Here is a 25,859-nt window from a genome sequence, read left to right as displayed (position 1 = left end):
CTTGAGGACCCTAAAGATCTAGTGACTAGAAAACACGGCTCTACCTGACCCCCGAGGATCACAAGAAAAGTCACCCCGGATGACCACAGTTCCAGAGGTGGGGGTCTCGGGCAACATCTTTGGTCAATAAGCCACTCAGCGCACTGTGAAGACAATCCCGCCTCAGTGGGCAAGTCCCCCTCTCACTGCTGAGGGAGGTGTCTGGCAGACGCCAGGGCATCACCAGGTGGAGGCAGGGAGAGTCAGCCGACGGGGGCGCACAACCGGCACCCCGCTCAGTGTCTCCATCCCCTGGGGACGGTACCTGGCTCAACCATGCAGGACCTTATGACTTGTGTTTCAGAGTAGGGACCCCACCTCCCGCTTCTTCCTCTCTCTATGGACAGTTTGGGGAGGGGGGGAGTAGGGGCTGCAAACTGGACATAGGACAATGGGGACTTCTGAAGTCATCAGAGTGGTTGGCAGACACATTTAAGGGGATTGCATCCATGCTGACAGCACCCGGTCGCTCCTGGGATGTGGAAGGGGAGCCACGGGTCTGGGTCACTTGTGACCAGCCTGCCAGCATCACCCAGTGGACCAGCCTATTTGTCTTTGCTCTGATCGGTGGTCAAATCCGGTCCTGAGTAGCAGCTGTCAACTTCAAGAAGGCTAAGAACTAAGTATTAAGATGGAAAAATCAAACCCACCGTCTTCTTGCATATTCCGACAATTCTAACGTTATTATCCCTGGCCTTCCCATTGCTTGTTCCTCCACACCTCTCTTGAACATGTCCCCTGTGTCCTCTTCAGTCCATTCCCCTCACTCTCCAGCCCCCTCCCTCCATATTCCAGGTTCCATGTTCCCTCTTCTCTTTGACATCCACCCCTACCCCCGGGCCATCTGCATGAACCCCTCCCTCCCTGCGCTCAGCTACAGAAATGCCCAACTCCTCAACACTCCATACCAAAAACTTTATTTTGCCCTTTTCCCTTCTAATAAGGTACCTCCATGTCTTTGTCCCACACATGTCCCTGCTCCCTGCCCTGCTCTGGGGTCATGGAATCGAGCCCTCCATCAGACTTTCATGGATCTTGCTGAGCTCCTCCAACTTGCTCTCCAGCTCCTGGGCCTGCCGCCTCATCTCTTCAGCTGACTCTGTCTTTGCCCCCTCTGAGTTTCTCACAAAGTCGAGCATATCCATCAGAAGGGAGAGACCTGACATAGCCCTACCAGTGAACTGGGATCTGGTCATTAATGGAGCAATGGCTCTATCTGAGTCTCTCCGTATCATGAGGCGCCTGGCATTGACATAAGCTACCCTGAGGGCACGAACATTCCTTGCAATGTTTTGCAATTCTTGATCGCAAGTGCCTGCTAAGGAAGAAATTTGGGGTTCGCTGTGACGGAGAACCTTTGCAACGATCTTCTCTTTGTCACTGCCAAGGGATTTCAGGCGACTGGCTTCGGCTTTTGCAGACGACACCTTTGAGTCTTCCAAGAAGCTGGTGGACACGTGGGTCACAGCGGATACTGCTCCCAGCCCCGCTCCAACTGCAGAGAGTGTCAGACTGGCCCCTGCTGTAAAAGGTGCCAGACCCAGACCAACGCATGTCAGGACACCAGACACAACGCCAGCAGAGCCGGCTACCCTCTTGGAGATGGTGCAGTTCTTGTGCACCCTGTCAACATTATCTGCGAGCTCCCGGAGCTTTCTTATACGCTCCTCAAACTCCACTTTCAACTGGGGAAACTCACTCAAAAACCTCTCTCTAGCCAGCTGGTCTTCGGCCTCCATATCCAGCTTGTCCAGACCTTCATGGACTGCATCTGCCTCCTCCCTGTAACAGTGAGAGTCAAGTGATTAAGACAAGCTGATCTGTAAAGTGGGTTTCATTCCATCGATCCTACATAAACCACAGAATGTTTACTGTAAATCAAATGGAAAAGAATTTTACAAACGTGAGGACCTTGTCTTGCAAAGTTAAACACACTCTGTACATTGCTCATACTCGGTCACACATGGTCCATCGGGGAATAAGTCAGTCCATGTCAACTTAAGAAGCTCTTGAGTGGTGGGTACTGAATGAAGATGATTCGCAGGCAGGGACAGGTCCACACAGTTAGGACCACTGTGTTTGTAGCCTGCGACTCCGTAGATGAACAAAGGGACGTGGGTTGGAGCAGAAAACCTTCATTTGGAGAATCTTCGTGTGTTGAAGGAATAACCTCACCCACACAGAGGTCTGCCCTTTGCCCTTGGCACTGCAAAGTGATAGCTAGGCCCCAACTAGGATGTCAAAGGTCCTAGAACCACAGGACAGTCTTCTTTTGCCTGACCTTTGGCCACTGGCCAGACTCAGAGATGATGTATGATGGGGGCTTTGGGTCATGTGCTCTCAGTTCTGACCTAAGGAGGAACTAGAAAATCCTTAGTGTGACCTCCAGGGGGAGCTGAGGACGACAGGTCAGCCATGCAGGGAGCATGTGATTGAGCCCCAATAAAACTGTACACTGAGCTTGGGCTGAAAAAGACTCTCCCTGACCAAACGTTATCTGGGCCCTTCTGAGCCCTCCTCTTGACTAGGCCTTGACCTTGGTCTTCTGTGCTCTGTCCTTGACAGCCTGTCGTGCCCAGTCTTAGCAAGAACCCTGTTAGGTCAGCTTACTGAGAATCCACACACTCTTCATACGTATCACCATGGACATCTGATCAAATCCCACCTTCGATGTGGAACTCCTTGACCTGGCTTCAGGAAGAACCCAGCTGGGTCAGGTTAGCAAGAATCCCCACCTTGATGTCTCCTCTTAGTGACTTCCCATCCTCTGACCCTGCCCTGCCCCATGGCTATAAATTCCTAGCTGTCCTCATTCTATTTCTAGTTGAGCCCAAACTCTCTCCTCTATGACAACACTCCAGACACCCAGGGCATGAATTAAGTCTTCTTTACCATATTAATAAGTGTTACAATCATTGTTTATACTTTCACAGTGTGAGCTTCCCTGGTGGGCAATGCTCCACGTGCACTGTCACACACTGAATACAGGACAGTAAGGTCTCCTGAGGACAATGGAATCTTTGTACTGGAGACCCTCACAGACTCTGCCCCAAGTGTATCTCTCTTTAGCTGATGGGAACTTGTATCCTTCCCTATAACACAGCGTAACTGATAGTGAGAGCTCTCACTGAGCTCGGTGAGTGCTTCCAAGGAATCATCCAATCACAAGGTGTTTTGGGGACAGCCTCCACAATTTGCAGTGGGTCCCAACAGTAAAGGCAGTCTTAGGGATTGTGCTCTCAGACTTTGCAGTTTGGCTAACTCTGGGCACTTGGAATTTAAGAAAACAAAACCTCGGAGTAGGAAGGCACCTTAACGAGCATCTTGCTTGGCACCCACTCTCTCCCCCAGCCTGATGTCCTCTGCTGGGGCCCAGCCACTGCCCCAACTGACTGCGAGGGAGGACACCCAGTACCCCGCTTCCCCTCAGACTCTCCAGCTCACGGCATGGACTCCCGAGCCACCACCCAGCAACCCGACCTCACAGGTGTCACCAGCCTAATTCACACCTAGCTGGTACCCCAAGGCCATGTGCAACTTTCCAACATCTCTCAAAGATTCAAGAGACTCTGGGAAACTTCTATATGAATCACTAAACCGGGAATGACCTGCATTTTGGCAAGCTAGTGGAGGAAGTCGCTTTGGTGGGGACCTCTGAGGCTCAGAAATCCCCAAAGAGTACAGAATTGGCTGCTGCCTCCTGTGGAGCTGGAAGTTGTCACAAAGCCACACTGCCTCATTCTATTATTGGTCTGGGGCTGCTCTATGTGGAAGAGAAGAGGCTTCCAAATGGTAGTCAAGACCCGCCAGCAACCAGACAAGGTATGGAGGAGACACCCCCTCATGACCCTATATGCCTGGTGGTGAAGAGATAAAGAAGGGAGGAAGAAGTGTCCACTCTCTCATTCACAGGACCTCTGCTAGGTCTCTGGTCTCCTCAAGATTGTGCCTTAGAGCGCCACTCAGTCCAGCCCTGCTCTCCAAGCCTACCTAGTCCTCCAACCCAGACCCCACCAACCCTGGTCTATCCTGACCACCAGCTCTGGCCCTGGTCCAGGTTTCCTGGGCCTTTGGACAGGATGACTGCACTTGGTTCCTCACCTTTGACCTCGCATTCACACTAAGGCCTTAGCCACAATCTTATCAGATTGAATTTCTGTTTCCATTGAATAAATGACAAATCTGAGACTCCAAGACATCCAGCCCCAGAGTCCCCAGGCTGGTCAGAGATAGAGTCAGGATTCAAGGCAGATTAGAATTCCACTCCGGCCTCTCCAACTCATGAGCCAGCAGGATCCTGCATGTTCCTAGAACTCCTTAGATGGGGAGGGAAGTCTCTAGTCCGAATCCCCAGGTTCATAGACTGAGGTGCCAGTGTTCTTAGCACTTGTCCCAGAGGAAGCCATGCTTGGCCCTCATCTCCAGAAAGAAGACCCTTGGCCCCTGTCTCTTCTCAGCAATCTCCTAAAAAGTTAACATTAACTGAGCACCTACTATGTGTCAGTCAGTATTCTAAGCCTTCTACATGCATTATCTTCGTTTCTTCATGATAAAATTAAGCAGATGAAGAGACCAAGGCAGAGACAGGTCTGCTTTGGGTTAAGGCCAAGGTCCCATCACCTGCCCTCTGCAGGTTCACTTCTTCTCAATCCGAGTCCATTCACTGCCAACAAATGTCAGGGAAGACATATTCCTCATGGGTTGTTGAGAAGGAGCATACTCAACCCCAACCCCAGAATACTGCCCCGCAGAGACCTGGGTGAACATCCTAGGGCCTCCTCGGGTGTTACCTGGACAATGTGGCCTTAGCCATGAATCTCTCCCAGGCTTCATGGTCGGTCAGCAAGAAGTGCAGTTCCTCTCGGCTCACTGAGTTCTGGAAACACTTGATGACTTCCTCGACAAGTGCTTCGCTTTCTAGATGGAAAGAAATAAATGAAGGTTTGTTTAGGTTTTTTCCTTTTCCTGCTTCCCTAGGGGAGAGAGGAAACCAGGGTCTAGCTTGAGGGAAGCCACAGCGCTAAATCTCTGTATTTATGGATCAGCGGCGAGGAGGGGGGGGGCAAGGAAATAGCTGAGAGCCGGCCTAGGCAGGGATATTGAGATCAATAGAATCAGTTCCTGCTCCGCTTTCTTATTTGATAAGCAGATGTTTATAGTGGGGACACAGGACACCTGCCCTCACATAGCAGTGGGGGGCCAGGGGATGCTAGGGAAGGGGAGGTTTCTACCTGGCACTAACAGGTTCCAGGTAGAGGGGACACCAACAATACTTAGGGAGGACACACATTGTAACAACTCTGGCTCAAACCAGAGAAACACATTATATTTGATACTCATAACAACGCAAGGAATTTTCTCATTTTACAGGGAAGGTTAGGTAAGGCACTCCAGGTCACACAGGTGGGAGTTGGCAAAGACCACACTGGGGTCCAGGTCAGTGGCCCACGTACTCTCACCGAGCAGTCAAGCTAGCAGCAGTGTGACAGCTGGAAGGAATGGCCTCTGTCCTGAAGCCCCACAGTCATCCTGAGCCATGCTGGACACTTGCACAGGGCAAGAGGGCAGGAGAAGCCTCCAAGGTTGCTGGTCTACCTTCTTCCCACAACCTGCTTTGGAACCCTTTTCTTCCCTCCTTTCCCTTCTTCTGGCCCCCACCTTCCTGTGGGCTGTCCTGCCTCACTTCTGGGTCATTTGATGGATTTGAAGTGTGGCAGGGGTGGGAGTAAATGAGCATCTTGGTCATGACCTGAGAAGAAAACAGGACAGAGTGTCCCTACAGACCCCTGTGTTGGGGACTCCCCTTGACCCCTCTTGGGGGATCAAGGACACTTCAAGGGACTAACTCCTCTGTAGGTTAACTCAGCTGGAGGCATCCCTGCAATTCTAGGAATCATCCGGAGAAGTGGAAGTTGACTACCTGGGCTGAGCCCATGGGCTCCTAAGGTCATGGTGCCATTAGGGGGAGGGATCTCAGAGTTTTCCCTACAGCTTGCGTCTGAGTCCTGGCTGAAAGGAGGTGTCACTTCACCTCTGGGGAAGAGAGAACAAATCATGGCGTCAAATGTGAGTCAGCTGTAGCAGCAGAAAGCAGAGAGGGGCCGAGTCTCTGGTGCTTCCCTCTGGGATGCTTACAAATGCCAAAGTAGACTTTACCCGATGCGCTTGTCTGTCTACTAGCTTCTGCCAGCAGATATTTAAAGAAAGTTACTCACCTCACTCCAGCTCACTCCCAAGCCACGTCAGACTCCTGCCGTCCTGTTGGGGCACAAGGAGAAGATAATCAGACAAGGAGACTGCCATCTGAGAAGTTATAGAAGCAATACAACCAAACACAGAAGAAAAGATGGGACAAATGCTCTGGAAATTCCTCGAAGTCAGGAACGTGTGTGTCTACTAATTGCTAAGAGCTAATACGGATCAAGTGTCTACGACAGGCAGGGCTCCTTACATGCTTCCTCACTAACCATCCTCACACCCCCAGGGGGTGGGTGCTCTTGTGGCTCCCACTTGAATGGGGAAGACAGCAGCACCTGAACTTAGTTTAGTCCACGTGTTCACAACAGTGCTAGAGCCAGGACTTGAACCCGAGTGTCTCTGAATCCAAATCCCATGTTTGTGATGACTGTGCTCTACTCCCTTGAATATACGAAAACATTTATTCATGTACGGGTGATTTTTCAACATAACAGGGGTTACATGTACCAACACCATCCCTGTGTGGTCAAATTCATACATAACTTCGGACTTTCCCAACACTTAACCACTAATAACCTACTCTTGACCAGAAGACTTACCAATAACATAAACAGCTGACCAACACATAGTTTCTTGTTATATGTATTATGTACTGTATTCGTGCAATACAGTAAGCTACAGAAAAAGAAAATGTTAAGAAAATCATACGGAAGAGAAAGTACGTATACAGTACTGTACGTATATTTAACGAAAAAGTCTGCGTAGAAGTAGATTTATGTTGTTCAGACCTGTGTTGTTCAAGGGTCAACTGTATATGTGTTTATTTGTAAATGACTCTTCTCATTCCACAATGATGTCTTGCATCGTGAACCAGTCTTTGCCTTGATCAATTTCCTGGTGCCACAGCTTTCCCAGCCTGTGTCCTCCTTGCTTCTGCCAAATTCTTAATCCTCAGAGACCTGCTGAGTCCTGGGGCAATCCCTCCAGCTCTGCTAGGACTGCTGAGCCCTCCCAAATGTGCCCTCTTCTCTCTGCTATCCTCCTCCAACTTCGAACGTTAGACTGCTTCTAATTCTTCATCTCAATGATAGTGCAAACAACAATCTCCTTGTATAAAACTTTGCATTTTGCGTTTGAGATTGTTTCCTTAAGATGTCTCTAGAAGCAGGATGACTAGGTCAGAAGGTATCAGCACGTACCAATTTTTTCATACCTAGAGCCACATTGCGAAAAAAAAAATTAAACCAATTCACATTCACACTCTCACTATATGAGGGTGTCCACCATTCCATTCTTACCAGTTCTTCATAGTCTTTAAAAAAAAAAAAAAAAAAAAGAACAGACCCTTATACAGAGAGAAAATTTATTTTAGTTCTGTTATTCTCTTGCCTTGGGAGATGAGGAAAGACAGCAAATGTTGATTACATTTAAGCATTAATATCTTAAGTTCACTTTTCTTTTTTGTAATCTCTACACCCAACTTGCATCAAACTCGAAACCCCAAGGTCAAGAGTCCCATGCTTTTCCAAATAAGCCAGCCAGGTGCCCCTAGACACTATTTGAAGAAGGCAAAAGAGCATTTATCAACTACCCCTCCTGAGACCTGAATGAAATGATAGCAAAGGTACTCAGAGGTGTAAACATAACTAATGAAAAGAGTGACTCACATGTGTGGCCTATGCTCTGCATTGGTGATTGCTCTAAGACTTTACAAATAATAACCTGTCTTCTTCCAATAATCATTGAGTTGTGCATCGTTTACATCCCTGTTTACAGATAAAGAAACTACAGCACAGACTACATGACTTTCCCAGAGTCAGAAATCAAGTAAGTGGTAGACTGGGTTCAAATCTGCCTCCTGGACTCAAGAACACACACACTGCGTCTCCTCATTCTACTGCCAATGGGAAAGGAGAACAGGGCCGACAAGAGTCCAGAGGTTTAGACAAATGTTTGAAGGCAGATTGGATGGAGAACTGATACCTGAATAAAGAAGACAAGAGGGAGGTGCCATCAGAAAAACAGAGCAAGAACAAATAGGCCACAAGTATGGTCTGCTAGGAAGAGCTTCGGAGAGAGACACTGAAGAAGGAGGTGGAGGAGAAGCAGGAAGAAGGTTACCAACCCCACACCCGATCCTATATTCACAGCAGCCTAAGTCTACACCAGAAAGGGAAAAGCAGAACTGCAAGACTCCAGATAAAATACCTGTCTTCTTGGTGTGCCTGGGTGGCTCAGTCGTTAAGCGTCTGCCTTCAGCTCAGGGCGTGTTCCCGGCGTTCTGGGATCGAGCCCCGCATCGGGCTCCTCCACTGGGAGCCTGCTTTTTCCTCTCCCACTCCCCCTGCTTGTGTTCCCTCTCTCCCTGGCTCTCTCTCTCTCTCTGTCAAATAACTAAATAAAATCTTTAAAAAAAAATACCTGTCTTCTGGCATCTGGGGGGTCCTCATCCAATCACTCTCCAGGAAAACCTGTCAGTTAACTTATCTCTCTCTTAAATACAAATGGGCAATATAGGATCCGATATATAAGAAAGAGGACCAGATGGAAAGGAGGGCTAAGATCAATAAAAAATGACTCCAGAAGGGGCGCCTGGCTGGCTCAGTCAGTACAGATTGCAACTCTTGATGTCAAGGTCATGAGTTCAAAACCCATGTAGGGCATAGAGCTTACTTTAAAAAAAGAACAACAGCAATAACAAAAATCAACTGGACTTAATAAACCTTAAAAACAATGATAACAGAAGAAATACATAATATTAATTACAGGGAATAATTTTTAAACCTTGATCCAACATCCTCAGGGAGACTAGAAAGGTGTTGTCTTCATAAAATGAGAACAGGATGCACTGAAAAGGGACTAAACAATTATGGGACAAAAGAGAGATCTTTAAAGAAAGTGATGGCAAACTAAAGAAGTCTAAGGAAGGGTTGGAAAAGTCCAGGAAAACTTCCAGAAAATAAAACAAAAAGGTGACAGAAGAAATGAAACTAATGTGGAATGACAAGTTACCATTTGTTATCATTTCTTAGAAAATGACTTGAGAAAGAGCTGCAGAAAAAAAAGAAGTTTGTGTGTTTATGCGCTAAGGTGGAGGATAATAACCAAGAGACAGAAAATTATGAGCTCCAGGGAACACGAAAATTACCAGACAGGAAGGAAGCCGAGGAATACAGCTAGCACACAGCAGGCCTAGAGAGCAACCAACCCAGAATGGAATAAGAAGTGAAGAGTTCTATGGGGAAAGGGGACTTGATACAATACTTACATAAGGCACAGTTCAAAAGAAATGGAGGAAATGTTGAAGGCAACATCGTAAGAGGTAAAAACATAGGCAATTAGAAAATCAGAAAAACTAAAGCTGTACAAGAAAGCATGTGCAACTGTATTTCACAAGTTAGCGCTACAGTAAACAATACTGAAAACATCACCATATGTAAACCTTCTTCTTTGATTTTTAACCTTTAGAACAAAAGAGACCATTTAAATATGAGAACTAAATGCACTTATTTCCAATATGTAAATTTAAGTACAATGAAAGACGTTGGGAGGTGAAGCATTGAAGAAAGGAGGATTAATATCTTCATTGTATAAAGTGGGGAATCCAAAAATACTGGCAGCAATTGAGAGGCTAAGAAAAAAAGAAAAAAGACACAAAGGTGTAAGAAAACTGCTTACAACTAGGAAAATTTTAATCGAGGACATAAAATTAGTGATAGCATGATAGGAGGAGAAGCTGGGGAAGTGTGTAAGAAAAAGTATAAAAGTAAGTGAAATCATTATCTGTCCTGATAAGAAATAAATAACTCATATCAAAATTTAAAAATCAAGGGAATGAAACTAACTATTGTGGCTGAGGACTACCTGCTTTGCACCAGGCACCGTTCTAAGTGCTTTGTATGCATTAACTCATCTATTAGTTCTCCCCATGACTCTGTAAGAAAAGGAACTGAAGCTCAGACAGGTTAAGTAATTTACCCAAAGCACCCAGCTAGGGCCAGAGCCAGAATTCACACCCAGACTGCTGGTCTCCAGAGCCTACACGTTCACCTATTCTGTCTCCCAGGGTAAGAATATCATCTAAAGATATTGATTAACCACCTCAAGAAAAAGCCACAAATTAAAAGTGATTGAATTCGATTGGGCAAGTGGGTGAGCAGAGCCCTCGGTACTAACTGAGTTGTTTTAACCATATGCACTTATTACTCTGATTTTTTTTTAATTTTAGTAAGGCGGGTGTCACTTTATAGCAGTAACAGCTAACTCCAATAATGGATTGGTGTCTGGCACTACCCTTCAAAGATGATGGGAGCAACTGGAGCAAGTGCCCATAAGACATAAGCCTGACTCCTGATGGGACAATCATCAGCATGGGAGAAACCTTGGTGCTGGACGAAAGGAAGTTGTCTAAGAAAAGTGGGATGATAACATAGGTTAACCTAGAGTCATCAGAGTGAACTCCACCCTTCGACGGATACCTCTTCTAGCAATCCCTCACCCACTCACACAGGCATCCGTGGCTTTACTCCACTCAAAGGCAGCAAGACTCCTGGGAGGAAAACTGAACTCCATGGACCTTCAATAGGCCCTACTCCTGAAGGAAAGGATGCTTCGGGAATGATCAGAGCAGTGCCCAATAGGGCACCCACTGGGAATCCTACCCAATTACATAGAATAATAATAATGATAATTGATAATATTTATTATGAGCATGTTTAACTGAGCAGGCTGAGTCTGTGAAAGGCCATGAGTTCTCAAAAATGTCCAAAGGAGAAGAGCTGAGACTAAGTATATTAAAAAGGTAGATATAACAGTGAAAAGTTGTAACGCAACAAGGAGTTAGTATAATGCAGGTTGTTTAATTGTCAATTACTCCTAATATGAAGGGGGGGTCCTTTCCTTTAATAAAGATTTTATTTATGTACTTGACAGAGAGCAAGCCAGAGAGCGTGAACAGGGGGGGAGAGGGGGAGTGGCAGGCAGAGGGAGAGGAAGAAGCAGAGTGCCCACTGAGCAGGGAGCCGCAGGCAGCCAAAGGACATCATGAAGCACAAGGACCAAGAGCAAAGGCAGAGCAGGAGGAGCGTGCTGGCAGAAAGAGCCAGACCCTGGATGACGCCAAACATTTGCAAATGTGTCTGCACTCTCTGTCCCATTCTTCCATCCTCTGCTATACTTGGCCGGCCCCGACCCTTGTCTTGGGCCTCCACTGGGTTTGATGCTGGACAGTGATCCCTCCTGCCTCATCAGTACCCAGGGTGTCCTTGGCCAGCCTGCATATTGGTCAGTGCCCCGCATGGATGTCAGGAGGAGAAGGAGGGAAGCAGCCTGCCCCTGCCCACCAGCACAGCCCGGACAGGACACGGAGCCCTCCCATCCCCACCGGCTCCATCTAAGCTCTCCAGAGGCAGCAGCACAGAGACTCTCACCAAAGCATCTCCCCGCAAGCAGCTGCAGTCATGCTCCTCGGGCAGGGAAAGGGGAGACTAAGACAGGCTCAAACTCCTTAGCCTGGGCCCCACCCTGGGCTCCCTAATGCTCCCACTCCTGTCTTCCGCACTGCTCCCTGCCTCCGTGGTGCCTTGGCCCAGAGACCCTCAAGGACCCCTCACTACCTTCTTCTTTTCTTTTTTTCTTTTTTAATTTTTATTTGAAGTAGGCTCCAGGCCCAACATGGAGCTTGAACTCACAATGGAGAGTCGCAGGCTGTAAGGACTGAGCCAGCCCATGCCCCTCCTTGCTTCTGGTCACACCTCAGCCTCCAGGCCTTTGCTTATGCTACTCCCTTCCCCTGGAATGCCTTTTCCCCCCTTCCTCACCTTGTAAAAGTGTAGCTGTGTGTGGAAGCCCAGCTCGCCTGCTGCCTCCCCTACCAGCTGCCCCTCACTGACTCCAGACTCCCCTTGAATGTGCGCTGTCCTGAGTGCAGTCCTCTCTGTGTGTTCTCCTCTGTCCCACTCTGAGCACTGCCGGGGGCCTATCTAGTCCCTGCCTGAACTCCTGTTCCAGGGCCTCCCGGGGGACCCTCTGCCCTGGCTCTCCAGGGCACAGCCCAGCTCAGATCTGAGCTGTGGGAGCCACAGCACAGCCAGCTTCACTCACCGCTCAGCAATTCCACTGGTTTCTTGGCTAGCTGATGAAAAGTTCCTGCAGGCCAAGAACAAATAAGACTAGGTCTCAGATTTCACAGGAATTACCCTTCTGATTCAACGTGCTTTGGACAGTTCTAGCAGATTTCTGGAACCTTCCATTTAATTCCTCATGTCTTCATACTCCTGCCATAATATTTTTTATACGAGGAGAAAGGGAAGAGGGAATTGCAGAAAAACATGGCTGTCCTGATGCCTGAGCCTTGGCAGGACTTTCCAAAGCCTCGCCTCCCCCAGGGTGGTCAGGCCAGGTGTGGATATTGGGCCTCACTCCCTCCACCCTCACCCTACTTTTGCTCCCTAAGGAAGGGTGGGTCATTTCCTTAGTGCACTCCAGGCTCCTTTAAAGCAATAAGGAAAGCCAGGTTTCTATGGATTGTAGTCAGCACCTGTTAAAGATGTCTTGAACGGGAGGAGAAGAAGAGGAGGAGGACAAAGAAAGAGGAGGAGACCTGGGTGACCATCCTGGAGCATCACTGGACAAAGTGACCTCATCCACGAATCTCTCCTGGGTTACATGGTCAATCATCAAGAAGTGCAGCTCCCCTCGGCTCACTGTGTTTTGGAAACACTCGATGGCTTCTCGACAAGTGCTTCACTCTCTACATGGAAGGGGAAAAAATGAAGGGTTGTTTATTTTTTCTTTTTCCTGCTTCACTAAGGGAGAGAAAAAACCAGGGCTTACCCTGAAGGAACCCACAGTGCTAAATCTCTATATTTATGGATTGGTGGGGGCGGGGAAATAGCTGAGAGCTGGCCTAGGCAAGGGTATTGAGGCCAATAGAATCCATTCCTTCCCACTTTCATATCTGATAAGCAGGTGTTTCTAGTTGGGACACAGAGCAAGTGCCCTCACATAGCTGTGGAGGGCCAGGGGATCCTGGGGGAGGAGAGGTTTCTACCTGAAACCAGGTAGAGGGTACAGCAACAATACTTAGGGAGGACATACTGTGTAGTAGGCCCTGGCCCAAACCACAGGAACACATTATATCTGATCCTATAACTACACAGGGAAATATTCTCATAACCTTACAAGTAAGGTTAGGTAAGGCACTCCTGGTCACACAGGTGGGAGGTGGCAAAGACCAGACTGGGGTCCAGGTCAGTGCCCACTGACCCTCACAGAGCAGTCAGGTTAGCAGCAGGGTGACAGCTGGACAGAACGGCCTCTGTCGTGAAGCCCCACAGTCATCCTGAACCATGTTGGAGGCTTGCACAGGGCAAGAGGACAGGAGAAGCCTCCAAGGTTTCTGGTCTACCTCCTCCCCATACCCTGACTCAGGACCTCTTTCTTCCCTCTTTTCCCTTCTGCTGTCTCCCACCTCCCTGTGGGTTGTCTTGGCCTCACTTCTGGGTGATTGATGGGATCTGATGGGAGGAAGGGGAGGGAGGGAATGAGCACCTCAGCCAGGACCCTGAGAAGAAGACAGGAGGGAGGTTTCCCTACAGACTACTGGGCTGGGGACTATCCTTGACATCTCTTGAGGGCTCAAGGACACTTGAAGGAATTGATTATCTGTAGGTTGATTCAGCTGGAGGCATTCCTGCCATTCCAGGAATCATCCAGAGAATTGGAAATTGACTACCTGGACTGAGCCCACAAGCTCCTGAGGTCACACATCCCCTTGGTGACTCCCCTTCACCCTCTTGTGGGCTCAAGGACATTCTTCAAGTGACTGATTCCTCTGTAGGTTAACTCAGCTAGAGGCAACCTGGTAATTTCAGGAATCAACCAGAGAAGTGGAAGTTGACTACCTGGGAAGAGCTCACTGGCTTCTGAGCTCATGGTGCCAGCAGTGGGATCTGAGAGTTCTCCCTCCAGCTTGCATCTGCGTCCCTGCTGGAAGGAGGTGTCGCTTCACCCGTGGGGAAGAGCGAAAAATCATGGGGTCAAATGTGAGCCAGCTGTGGCAGCAGGAAGCAGTGAGGGGCCAGGTCTCTGGTGTTTCCCTCTGGGATGGCTATAAATGCCAAAATGGATTTAACCCATTGTGTTTGTCTGTCTATTGGCCTCTGCCAGCTGCTATTTAAGGATAGTTATTTGCTGCACTCCAGCTCACTCCCAAGCCACTTCAGAGTCCTGTCGTCCTGTTGGGGCACAAGAAGAAGAAAATCGAACAAGGAGACTGCCACTGGAGAAGTTATGGAAGCAATAGAACCAAATGCAGAAGAAAAGATGGGAACAAATACTCTGGAAATTCCTCGAGGTCAGGAACGTGTGTGTTTACTAATTGCTAAGAGCTAATACGGATCAAGTGTCTACGACAGGCAGGGCTCCTTACTGACCATCCTCACACCCCCAGGGGATAGGTGCTCTTGTGGCTCCCACTTGAATATGGAAGAAAGCAGCACCTGAACTTACGTTAGTCAAAGTGTTCATAATAGTGCTAGAGCCAGTACTTGAACCCGAGTGTCTCTAATCCATATCACATGTTTGTGATGACTATGCTCTACTCCCTTGAATATACAAAAACATTTATTCATGTAGAGCTGATCTTTGAGCAAGACAGGGGTTAAGGGCGATAACCCCCATCCTCATGTACTCAAAAATTCATGCATAACTTCTGACTTCCCCAAAACTTCACTACTATAGCCTTTTATTGACCGGAAGCCTTACAATAATATAAACAGCTGATCAACACATGTTTCTATGTTATATGTATTATGTACTGTATTCTTGCAATAGAGGAAGCTAGAGAAAAGAAATGTTGTTCAGAAAATCATAAGGAAGAGAAAGTACATTTACAGTAATGCGCATATATTAAATGAAAAAATCTGCATGGAAGTAAATGTCTGTTGTTCAACGGTCAATTTGTAAGTGTTTATTTGTAAATGACTCTTCTCATTCCACAACGAGGTCCTGCATCATGAACCAGTCTTTGTCTTGATCAATTTCCTGGTTCCACAGGTTCCCAAAGCCTGTGTCCTCCTTACTTCCGCAAGATTCTTCATCCCACTGGGCCTGGAGTCCTGCGAGGTCCTGGCACAGTCCCTACAGCCCTAGTATGGATTGTCGAGCCTTTCCGATAATGACCAGTCTTCTCTGCTGTCCTCCCCCAACTTTGAACCTTAGACTGATGCTAATTCTTCATCTAAATGATAGTGCAAACAACAATCTCCTTGTATAAAACGTTGCCTGCATTTGAGATTGTTTCCTTAAGACATTTCTAGAAGCAGGATGACTGGGTCAGAAGGTATACCTAGAGCCACACTGTTATGAAAAAAATTTATACCAATTCACATTTACACTCACTATATGAGTGTGTCCACTGTTCCATTCTTACCGGTTCCTTGTAGTCTTTTTTTTTTAGAAACAGATCTTTATATAGAGAGAATTTATTTTAGTTCTGTTATTATCTTGCTTGGTGATAAGAAAAGAGAGCAAATGTTGATAATGTTTAAGCATTAATATTTTAAGTTTACTTTTTTTTTTTTAGTAATCTCTACACCCAATTTCAGACTCAAACTCACAACCCCAAGGTCAAGAGTCCCATGCTTTTCCAAATGAGCCAGTCAGGCATCCCTAGGCACTACCGAAGAAGGCAAAAGAACATTTATCAACTATTCCTCCTAGGACCTGAATGAAATGATAGAAAAGGTACTTAGAGGGGCGCCTGGGTGGCACAGTGGTTAAGCGTCTGCCTTCGGCTCAGGGCGTGATCCCGGTGATCTGGGATCAAGCCCCACATCAGGCTCTTCTGCTATGAGCCTGCTTCTTCCTCTCCCACTCCCCCTGCTTGTGTTCCCTCTCTCGCTGGCTGTCTCTATCTCTGTCAAATAAATAAAAAAAATCTTAAAAAAAAAAAAAAAGAAAAGGTACTTAGAGGTATAAATATAACTAATGAGGAGAGTGACTCAAATGTGTGGCCTATGCTCTGTGTTGGTGATTGCTCTAAGACTTTGCAAATAATAACCTGTCTTCTTCCAATAATCATTGAGTTGTGTATTATTTGCATGCCTGTTTACAGATAAGGAAACTCAAGCACAGACTATGTGATTTTTCCAGAGTCAGAAATCGAGTAAGTGGCAGACCAGGTTCAAACCTGCCTGCTTGACTCAAGAACCCACACACTGCCTGCTGCCAATGGAAAAGGAGAACGGGGCCAACAGGAGTCCAGAGGCTGAGACAAATGTTTGAAGGGAGATTGGATGGAGAATGGATAGCTGAATAAAGAGGACAAGAGGGAGGTGCCATCAGAAAAATAGAGCAAGGACAAATAGGCCAGAAGCATGGTCTGCTAGGCAGAGCTTCGGAGAGGGAGACCAAAAAGGAGGTGGAGGAGAAGCAGGAAGAAGGTTACCAATACCACTCACAATCCTATATTCACAGCATCCTAAGTCTACACCGGAGGGGGAAAAGCAGAACTGAAAGACTCCAGATAAAATACCTGTCTTCTGGCACCTAGGGGATCCTCATCCAATCACTCTCCAGGGAAGCCTGTCAGTCAACTTACCTCTCACTTAACTACAAATAGGCAATCTAGGGTCAGATATATAAGAAAGAGGACCAGATGGAAAGGGGGGCTAAGATCAATAAAAAATGACTCCAGAAGAGGCGCCTGGCTGGCTCAGTCAGTACAGATTGCAACTCTTGATGTCAAGGTCATGAGTTCAAAACCAATGTAGGGCATAGAGATAACTTTAAAAAAAGAACAACAGCAATAACAAAAATCAACTGGACTTAATAAACCTTAAAAACAATGATAACAGAAGAAATACATAATTTTAATTACAGAGAATAATTTTTTTAATGATTTTTTATTATATTATGTTAGTCACCATACAGTACATCCCCGGTTTCCGATGTAAGGCTCGATGATTCATTAGTTGTGTATAACACCCAGTGCACCATGCAATACGTGCCCTCCTTACTACCCATCACCGGCCTATCCCATTCCCCCACCCCCCTCCCCTCTGAGGTCCTCAGTTTGTTTCTCAAAGTCCATAGTCTCTCATGTCAGAGAATAATTTTTAAACCTTGATCCAACGTCCTCAGGGAGATTAGAAAGGTGTTGTCTTCATAAAATGAGAACAGGATGCACTGAAAAGGGATTAAAAAATTATGAGACAAAAAAGAGATCTTTAAAAAAAGTGATAGCAAACTAAAGAAGTCTAAGGAAAGGTTGGAAAAGTCCAGGAAAACTTCCAGAAAATAAAACAAAAAGGTAACAGAAGAAATGAAACTAAATGGGGAATGACAAGTTACCATTTGCTATCATTTCTTAGAAAATGACTTGAGAAAGAGGTGCAGAAAAAAAAAGTTTGTGTGCTTATGGGGTGAGGTGGAGGATAATAACCAAGAGACAGAACGTTATGAGGTCCAGGAAACAGGAAAATTACCACAGATAGGAAGGAATCTGAGGAATACAGCTGGCACGTAGCAGGCCTAGAGAGCAACCAACCCAGAATGTTTGAAGAAGTGAAGAGTTCTATGGGGAAAGGGGACTTGATACAATACTTACATAATGCACACTTCAAAGGAAATGGAGGAAATGTTGAAGGCAACATTGCAAGAGGTGAAAACATAGGCAATTAGAAAATCAGGAAAAACTAAAGCTGTACAAGAAAGCATGTGCAACTGTATTTCACAAGTTAGCTCTACAGTAAACAATACTGAAAACATCACACGTATGTAAACCTTCTTCTTTGATTTTTAACCTTTAGAACAAAAGAGACAATTTAATATAACTAAATGCACTTATTTCCATTATGTAAATTAAAGTACAATGATAGAAGTTGGGAGGTGAAGCATTGAAGAGATGAGGAGGATTAATATCCTCATTGTACAAAGTGGAGAGTCCAAAAATACTGACTGCAATTGAGAGGCTAAGAAAAAAAAAATACACAAAGGTGTAAGAAATTGCTTACAACTAGAAAGGGTTCTAATCGAGGATATAAAATTAGTGAGAGCACGATATGAGAAGCTGGGGAGGTGTATAAGAAAAAGTATAAAAGTAAGGGAAATCACTCTCTGTCCTGGTAAGAAATAAATAACTCATATCAAAATTTAAAAATCAAGAGAATGAAACTTACTATTGTAGCTGATGACTACCTGCTTTGCACCAGGCACCATTCTAAGTGCTTTGTATGCATTAACTCATCTATTAGTTCTCCCCATGACTCCGTAAGAAAAGGAACTGAAGCTCAGACAGGTTAAGTAGTTTACCCAAAGCACCCAGCTAGGGCCAGAGACAGAATTCACAACCAGACTGCTGGTCTCCAGAGCCTACACGTTCACCTATTCTGTCTCCCAGGGTAAGAATATCATCTAAAGATATTGATTAACCACCTCAAGAAAAAGCCACAAATTAAAAGTGATTGCTTTCAATTGGGCAAGTGGGTGAGCAGAGCCCTTGGTACGAACTGATTTGTTTTAACCATATAAACTTGTTACCTTCATTTTTTAAAAAAATAGTAAAGCAGAAGTTGCTTTATGGCAGTGAGTAACAGCTAACCCCAATAACGGGTTGGTGTCTGACACTACCCTTTAAAGATGATGGGAGCAATTGGAGCAAGTGCCCATAAGACATAAGCCTGACTCCTGATGTGACAATCGTCAGCGTGGGAGGAATCTTGGTGCTGGATGAAAGGAAGTTGTTTAAGAAAAGTGGGATGATAACATAGGTTAACCTAGAGTCATCAGAGTGAACTCCACCCTTCGACAGATAGATGTTCTAGCAATCCCTCGCCCACTCACATAGGCACCCATGGGTTTACTCCACTCAAAGGCAGCAAGACTCCTGGGAGGAAAACTGAACTCCATGGGCCTTCAATAGCCCCTACTCCTGAAAGAAAGGATGCTTCGGGGTTGATCAAAGCAGTGCTCAATAGGGCACCCACTGGGAATCCTACCAAATTACATAGAATAATAATAGTAATAATAATAATTGATAATGATTACTAAGATCATGTTTAATTGGGCCAGGCTGAGTCTGTAAAAGGCCGTGAGGTCCCAATAATGTCCAAAAGAGAAGAGCTGAGATGAAGTACACAAAAAAGGTAGATATAAGTGAAAAGTTGTAATGCAAAAAAGACTGAGTATAATGGGGATTGTTTGATTGTTAAGCCTAATAAGAAGGGGGGGAGTCATTTTTTTAAATAAAGATTTTATTTATTTATTTGAGAGAGAGAGAAAGTGAGAGCAAGTGAGCACCACAGGGGGAGGGAGAGGAGCAGAGGAAGAGGGAGAAGCAGAGTTCCCACTGAGTAGGGAGGCCAACCCGGGGTTTGATCCCTGGACCCTGAGATCATGACCTGACACAAAGGCAGATGCTCAACTGACTGACCACCCAGGTGCCCAAGAAGGGGAGTCTTAATACATATGGCCGTTTTTCCTTCTATTTCTTTAGTTGACTGTTTATAAGGGAGAGAAAGAAAAAAGAAGAGGCCCACTCTTGGCAGGGTAGCCTGGCACTCACACCAGCCAGTGCTCTTCTCTGGTTAGACATAAATAATCTCACAGAATACCACCCGCAGACAAGGTTACTTGGAGACCATGACGAAAGGAGCAGAGCAAGGCCACTTCATAGTTTCGTCTAAGCACAAAAACAAGGTGTCTGTGTCTCCCACGAAACACCGAATGCTCCATCCCTTGGCTAAAAGAGAATGGCTGTTATTTCTTTTTTTTCTTTTTTTTTAAATTTAAATTCAATAAGTAACATATAATGTATTACTACTTTCAGAAGTACAGGTCAGTGATTCATCAGTCTTACCTAATACCCTGTGCTCATTACATCACGTGCCCTCCTTAATGCCCATCACCCAGTTACCCCATCCTCCCACCTCCCTCTTCTCCAGCAAACCTCAGTTTGTTTCCTATGATTAAGAGTCTCTTATGGTTTGTCTCCCTCTCTGATTTCATCTTGTTTTATTTTTCCCTCTCATTCCCTATGATCCTCCGTTTTTTTTCTTAAATCCCACATTTGAGTGAGATCATATGATAATTGTCTTTCTCTGATTGACTTATTTCGCTTAGCATAACACCCTATAGTTCCATTCTCATCATTACAAATGGCAACATTTCATTTTTTGATGGCTGGGTAGTACTCCACTGTGTGTGTGTGTGTGTATACATATATATGTAGATATATATATACACCCCACATCTTCCTTATCATCAGGGATGTGTTTTCTGGGTGCCTTTGCAGCACAGGGTGACAGTACACCCCAGTCTTGACCAACAAGACACAAGGGAAGTCGGCTTAGGGGGTTCCGGGGACCTTCCTGCCTTAAGGAACAGGTGGGAGAGGAGATCTGGCTGGCCTCTTTCTCCTTCTTCTGCTTTGAATGCTGTATGACCTCGGGGCCAAGGCAGACAATGACATCATGAAGCACGAGGACCAAGAGCAAAGGCAGAGAGCAGGAGGAGTGTGCTGGCACAAAGAGCCGGACCCTGGATGACACCAAACATTTGCAAATGTGTCTGCACTCTCTGTCCCATTCTTCCCGTCCTCCGCTATTCTTGGCCGGACCCCGACCCTTGTCCTGGGTCTCTGCTGGGTTTGATGGTGGACAGTGCTCCCTCCTACCTGATTGATTAGTACATGGGGTGTCCTTGGCCAGCCTGCAGATTGGTCAGTTCTGGGCACGGCTGTCAGGAGGAGAAGGAGGGAAGCAGCCTGCCCCTGCCCGCCGGCATGGCCCGGACAGGACATGGAGCCCTCCCATCCCCACCAGCTCTAAGTTCTCCAGAGGCAGCAGCACAAATTCTCACCAAAGCATCTCCCCGCAAGCAGCTGCAGGTATGCTCCTCGGGCAGGGAAGGGGGAGACTAAGACAGGCTCAAACTCCTTAGCCTGGGCCCCACCCTGGGTTCCCTAATGCTCCCATTCCTGTCTTCCTCACTGATCCCTGCATCCATGTTGCCTTGGTTCAGGTACCCTCAAGGGTACCTTGCTTCCTTGCTTTTTTTTTTTAAATCTTTTTAAATTTTTATTTAAAGTAGGCTCCACGTGCAATGTGGAGTTTGAACTCACACAGGGCTCTGAGATCAAGAGTCGCAGGCTCTACCGACTGAGCCAGCCTGCGCCCTCCTTGCTTCTGATCACCTCAGCCTCCAGGCTTTTGCTTAGGCTGCTCCCTCCCCCTGGAATGCCTTTCCCTATCTTCCTCACCTTATAAAAGTTTACCTGTGCTTAGAGGCCCAGCTCCACCACTGCTTCCCCTGCCAACTTCCCCCATTGACCCTCAGGGCTCCCCTTGAATGTGTGCTGTCCTGACTGTAGTCCTGTGTGTTCTCCTCCATTGGTGTCTGAGCACCAGCAGGGGCCCTGTCTATTCCCTGCTGCAACTTCTGTTCCAGGGCATCCTGGGGTACCCTCTGCCCTCACTCTCCAGGGCACAGCCAGGCTCAGATCTGAGCTGTGGGAGCCACAACACCCAGCTTTACTCATCGCTCAGCAATTCCACTGGTTTTCTTGGCTAGCTTGATGAAAAGCTCCTGCTGGCCGAGAACAAACAAGACTATGTCTCAGATGTCACATGAATTACCCTACTGATTTAATGTGTTTTGGACAGTTCTATCAGATTTCTGAGAGTTTCTTTTTATTTCCTCATGTCTCCGTACTCCAGCCATAATATCTTTTATATGAGGAGAAAGAAGAGTAAATTGCAGAAAAACTTGGGTGTCCTGATGCCTGAGCCTTAGCAGGATTTTCCAAAGCCTCCCCTCCCTCAGGGTGGCCAGGCCAGGTGTGGAAGTTGGGCCCAGCTCCCTCCACCCTCACCCCACTTTTGTTCTTTTGTTCGCTAACTCTGCCAGGAACATGGGGAGAAGTGTGGGGGTCATTTCTTTACTGCACTCTGGGTCCTTTAAGGCACAAAAAAGCTGTGTTCCTTTGGATTGTAGCAGGCACCCAAAAAATATGTCCTGATAAAGGAAAGGGTGGGGGGAGAGGAGGAAGAGAAGGGAAAGGGGAAGGAGAAGAAGGAGAAAAAGGAGAAGAAGGAGGAGGAGAAGGAGGAGGAGGAAAAGGGGAGGGGAGGAGGAGGAGGGTGATGAGGGGGAGAGGGGAGGAGGAGGAGAGGGAGGAGAAGGAGAGGGAGGAAGGGGAGATTGGAAGAAGAAAAAGAAGAAGAAGAGGAAGAAGAGGAGGAACAGGAACAAGAATTGGATAAAGAAAAAGAAGAAGAGGAAGACGAAGGGGAAGAGAAGAAGGAGAAGGAGGAGAAGGAGGAAGAGGAGGAAAAGAAGATGAGGAAGGAGAAGGAGGGGAAGGGGAGAGGAAGAAGAGGAAGAGGAAAAAGAAGGAGGAGAAGGGGAAGAAGAGGAAGAAGAATTAGAAGAGGAAGAGGAGCGCCTGGGTGGCTCAGTTGGTTAAACGTCTGCCTTCAACTCAGGTCATGATCCCAGAGTCCTGGGATTGAGCCCTATGTCCAGCTTCCTGATCAACGGGAGCCCTCTTCTCCCTCTCGTCCTCGCTTGGGCTCGGTTTTGCTATCTCTGTCACTATCTACCTCTCTCTAAGATAAATAAAGTCTTTAAAAAAAATTTTTTTTAAAGAACAGGAAGAAGAGGAGGAAGAGGAAGGAGAGGGAGAAGAAGAAGAAGAAGAAGAAGAAGAAGAAGAAGAAGAAGAAGAAGAAGAAGAAGAAGAAGAAGAAGAAGAAGGAGAAAAAGAAGAAGAAGGAGAAGAAGAAGGAGAAGGAGAGGAAGAAGGAGGAGGAGAGGAAGAAGGAGGAGAAGAAGGAGGAGAAGAAGGAGAAGAAGAAGAGGAAGAAGGAGGAGGAGAAGGAGAAGGAGAAGAAGAGGAAGAAGGAGGAGGAGGAAGTGGTAGAGGTGGAGGAGGAGGAGGAGGAGGAGAGGGGGAGAGGGAGGAAGAAGAAAAAGAAAAAGAAGAAGGAAAAGGAGAAGGAGAAGGAGAAGGAGAAGAGGAGGAAGATGAAGAAGAAGGGGAAGAGGAGGAAGAAGAGGAGGAGGGAGGGGGAGGAAAGAGGGGGGACAAGGAAAAACCAAAGGGCTTGTACAAAATTAATCAATAAATCCCAACAGGACATAAATGTAAGCCAGAAAGGAAAAGCTACAAATGTCCTGGAAGACTTGTTTAAAAAACATTAATGTTGAGTTGAAGAAACTTTTCAAATCAAGATGCAAATCCCAGATCCCATAAAGGGATAGTTTCAGTTATCTGACCTCTTAAAAATTAAAAATTGCAAAGGACACCATGAAAAAGCCAGACTACAGCAAGAGGCCAGGAGTCAGTACCCTCGATACTTAGAGCAGACAAAAGCTGAGAGCACACGAAACATGACAGATCCCGTCAATCAACAGGAGAAGACTGAAGCCAGGGCGCCTGGGTGGCTCAGTCAGTTGAGCATCTGCCTTCAGTTCAGGTCATGATCCCAGGGTCCTGGGATGGAGCCCAGGATTGGGCTCCCTGCTCCCAGGGGAGCCTGCTTATCCCTCTCCCTCTCCCCCTGCCTGCTGCTCCCCCTGCTTGTGTGTGCTCGTACTCTCTCTCTGTCAAATAAATAAATAAAATCTTTAAAAATAAATAAATAAATAAAACTCAGTTTCACTGTTTTTTTTAAAAAAAAAAAGACAAGACAGAAGCCAAGATTTTAGGAGATATGAAGAAAGAATCCCCAGGGAAGGGATTCACCCCAGAGCCGACAGTTCTCAGCAGGCAGGGCAGAAGGGAAGACCAGGCCTTCTGAAGCAGGTGTTTGGGGAGAAATGGGACTTTAACAATCCCAAGATTTCTAGGTTTGCATCTGTCAGCATAAACACACAGATATAAGCTCACGCCCTTATTGTCGTCCCCACAAGTCTACAGTTTGGTGTTTCCAGACTACGAGTCTACAGTTTGGTGTTTCCAGATTACGAGTCTACAGTTTGGTGTTTCCAGATTACAAAGCCCGGACCACCTCCCTACAATGACTTGGCCTTTCTTATCCCGGCCCCTCTCTTCTTTCTGATGGGGGCTCACAGGCAGGCCTCTTCTCTTCGTGCCCCACAGTGGGTGGAACAGAGGGCCCGTGGCGGGGGGGGGGGGAGGGGGGCAGGAAGCAAAGCCCAGACATCTCCCTGCTCCGGGGCCCCCACCCTCCAAGCTCACCAAGGAATCTTCCTGGAGCTGAAGCACACCCAGCAGTTCTTACCTGGGAGGACCCGGCTGGGAGTCTGTGCAGTAACCACACCCGGAGCCCAAACATATGGACCTAAAGGGAAACTGAAAGCATCCACTTCAAGCAGCTCCTGATGAAACAAACACACCAGGGCTGGTCCTAGTGTCCTACCCTCCTTCCGCTGCCCTGACTGCCTCAAAGGGACAGCCCCACACCTGCGTTCCAGGTCCTTCCCTGCTCAGCCCTCCTGTCACTGACAGACTGTGGGACCCTCAGCTAAAGAGTCTTCCCACAGAACCCCTGGGGGCTTGTTCCCAGCCCCCTCTCTCTGTCCCTCCCACCGCACTCCCTGGCGTGCCTGCCTTATTCACCTTCCTGTCCCAACATGCCAGGTGCTCACAGCTGACTTGCCATAGTGCAGCCACTGAGTGCCACACCCCTGTGGCTTCCAGGCATTTGCTGGTGTAGATCCTTCTGCCAGGAGCACCTCCTTCTACCACCTGGAAAAACCATGCTCAGACTTCAAAGCCCAAATCCGGCATCACCTCGTCTGAGAAGCCCTCCAGCACCCTCCCTGGCAAAGTCCCTGTGCCCTACTCTGCTCCCATGGCACTTGGGGGAGGGGCTTAAAACCCATGCTCCGGTCACCCTGTCCCTGTCTTCCCCCAACCCCTTTGGATCTAATCAGGTCTCTCTAGACTTGTCCCTAATGTCAGCACAGCCCCAGGAGGCCTACCCTTGGGGGCCAAGTGCTGTTTGCAGGGATTGAGAAGCTACCGGGAGAGAGCTGAGGAAACGCTGCTGTTTTCTACCCAGCTTGTTTCTGCTTGATGACAGATGTCTTTCTCTCTAAAGGAGGACACTTCTAGGAAGGCTAGTGTCAGGAAAGAGCAAATGGAAATAGCCAGCAAAGCCTGTTTGCCGCGTGGTCCCTGAACAGAGCAGCCGCCATGGCCAGAGCTGAGTGTGCGCCAGGCGCTGTGGGGACACCGGCCACGCAGGCAGGTCTTGTTCCCCCGGCAACCCTAGGAGAGATGGGCCCCTGTACAGATACAGAAGCTGAGCGGAAAAGGCCCCACAGCTTGGGAGAGCTCTAGCAGCCGCTCTGCTGTGGGCTTTTCTGCTTTGCCCTGGCCAAGGGGCTGGGGGTGGGCCCGTACCCCGCACCCCACCCCCACACCCGTGCACACGGAAATCAACCTGACCCTTACATCTGGGGTTCCCGGCCCATGTCCCTGGGGCATGGTGGCTCCTCCCCCAGCTTTGAGGGAGGGACAGAGTGACAGAATGATGACCTAAGAATCCCACTCCAGGGTTTGTGACGATCAACCCACGGGTGGGCCAGGAGCTCGGTCTGAATTTGCAGGTGGGTAAAGCCAGGTGAGGGGACAGGTGGTGGCTGGGGTC

The 25,859-nt window shown here is 47.4% G+C and overlaps 1 protein-coding gene across 1 annotated transcript; it reads right to left on the bottom strand.

Moving 5' to 3' along the window:
- Nucleotides 1-339: 339 nt before the first annotated feature.
- Nucleotides 340-5,990, bottom strand: LOC130541845 (apolipoprotein L3-like). Its single transcript, XM_057316142.1, has 3 exons — nt 5,960-5,990; nt 4,830-4,956; nt 340-1,821 (listed from the first exon to the last, which is right to left on the bottom strand). The coding sequence occupies exons 1-3, from the start codon at nt 5,988-5,990 to the stop codon at nt 1,038-1,040; spliced, it is 942 nt and encodes a 313-aa protein (XP_057172125.1). The 3' UTR covers nt 340-1,037.
- Nucleotides 5,991-25,859: the final 19,869 nt, after the last annotated feature.

This window comes from Ursus arctos, unplaced genomic scaffold (genome assembly GCF_023065955.2).
Source record: "Ursus arctos isolate Adak ecotype North America unplaced genomic scaffold, UrsArc2.0 scaffold_21, whole genome shotgun sequence".
In the NCBI taxonomy this organism is placed as follows: Eukaryota; Metazoa; Chordata; class Mammalia; order Carnivora; family Ursidae; genus Ursus; species Ursus arctos.
This window is presented reverse-complemented; position numbering and strand designations above follow the sequence as displayed.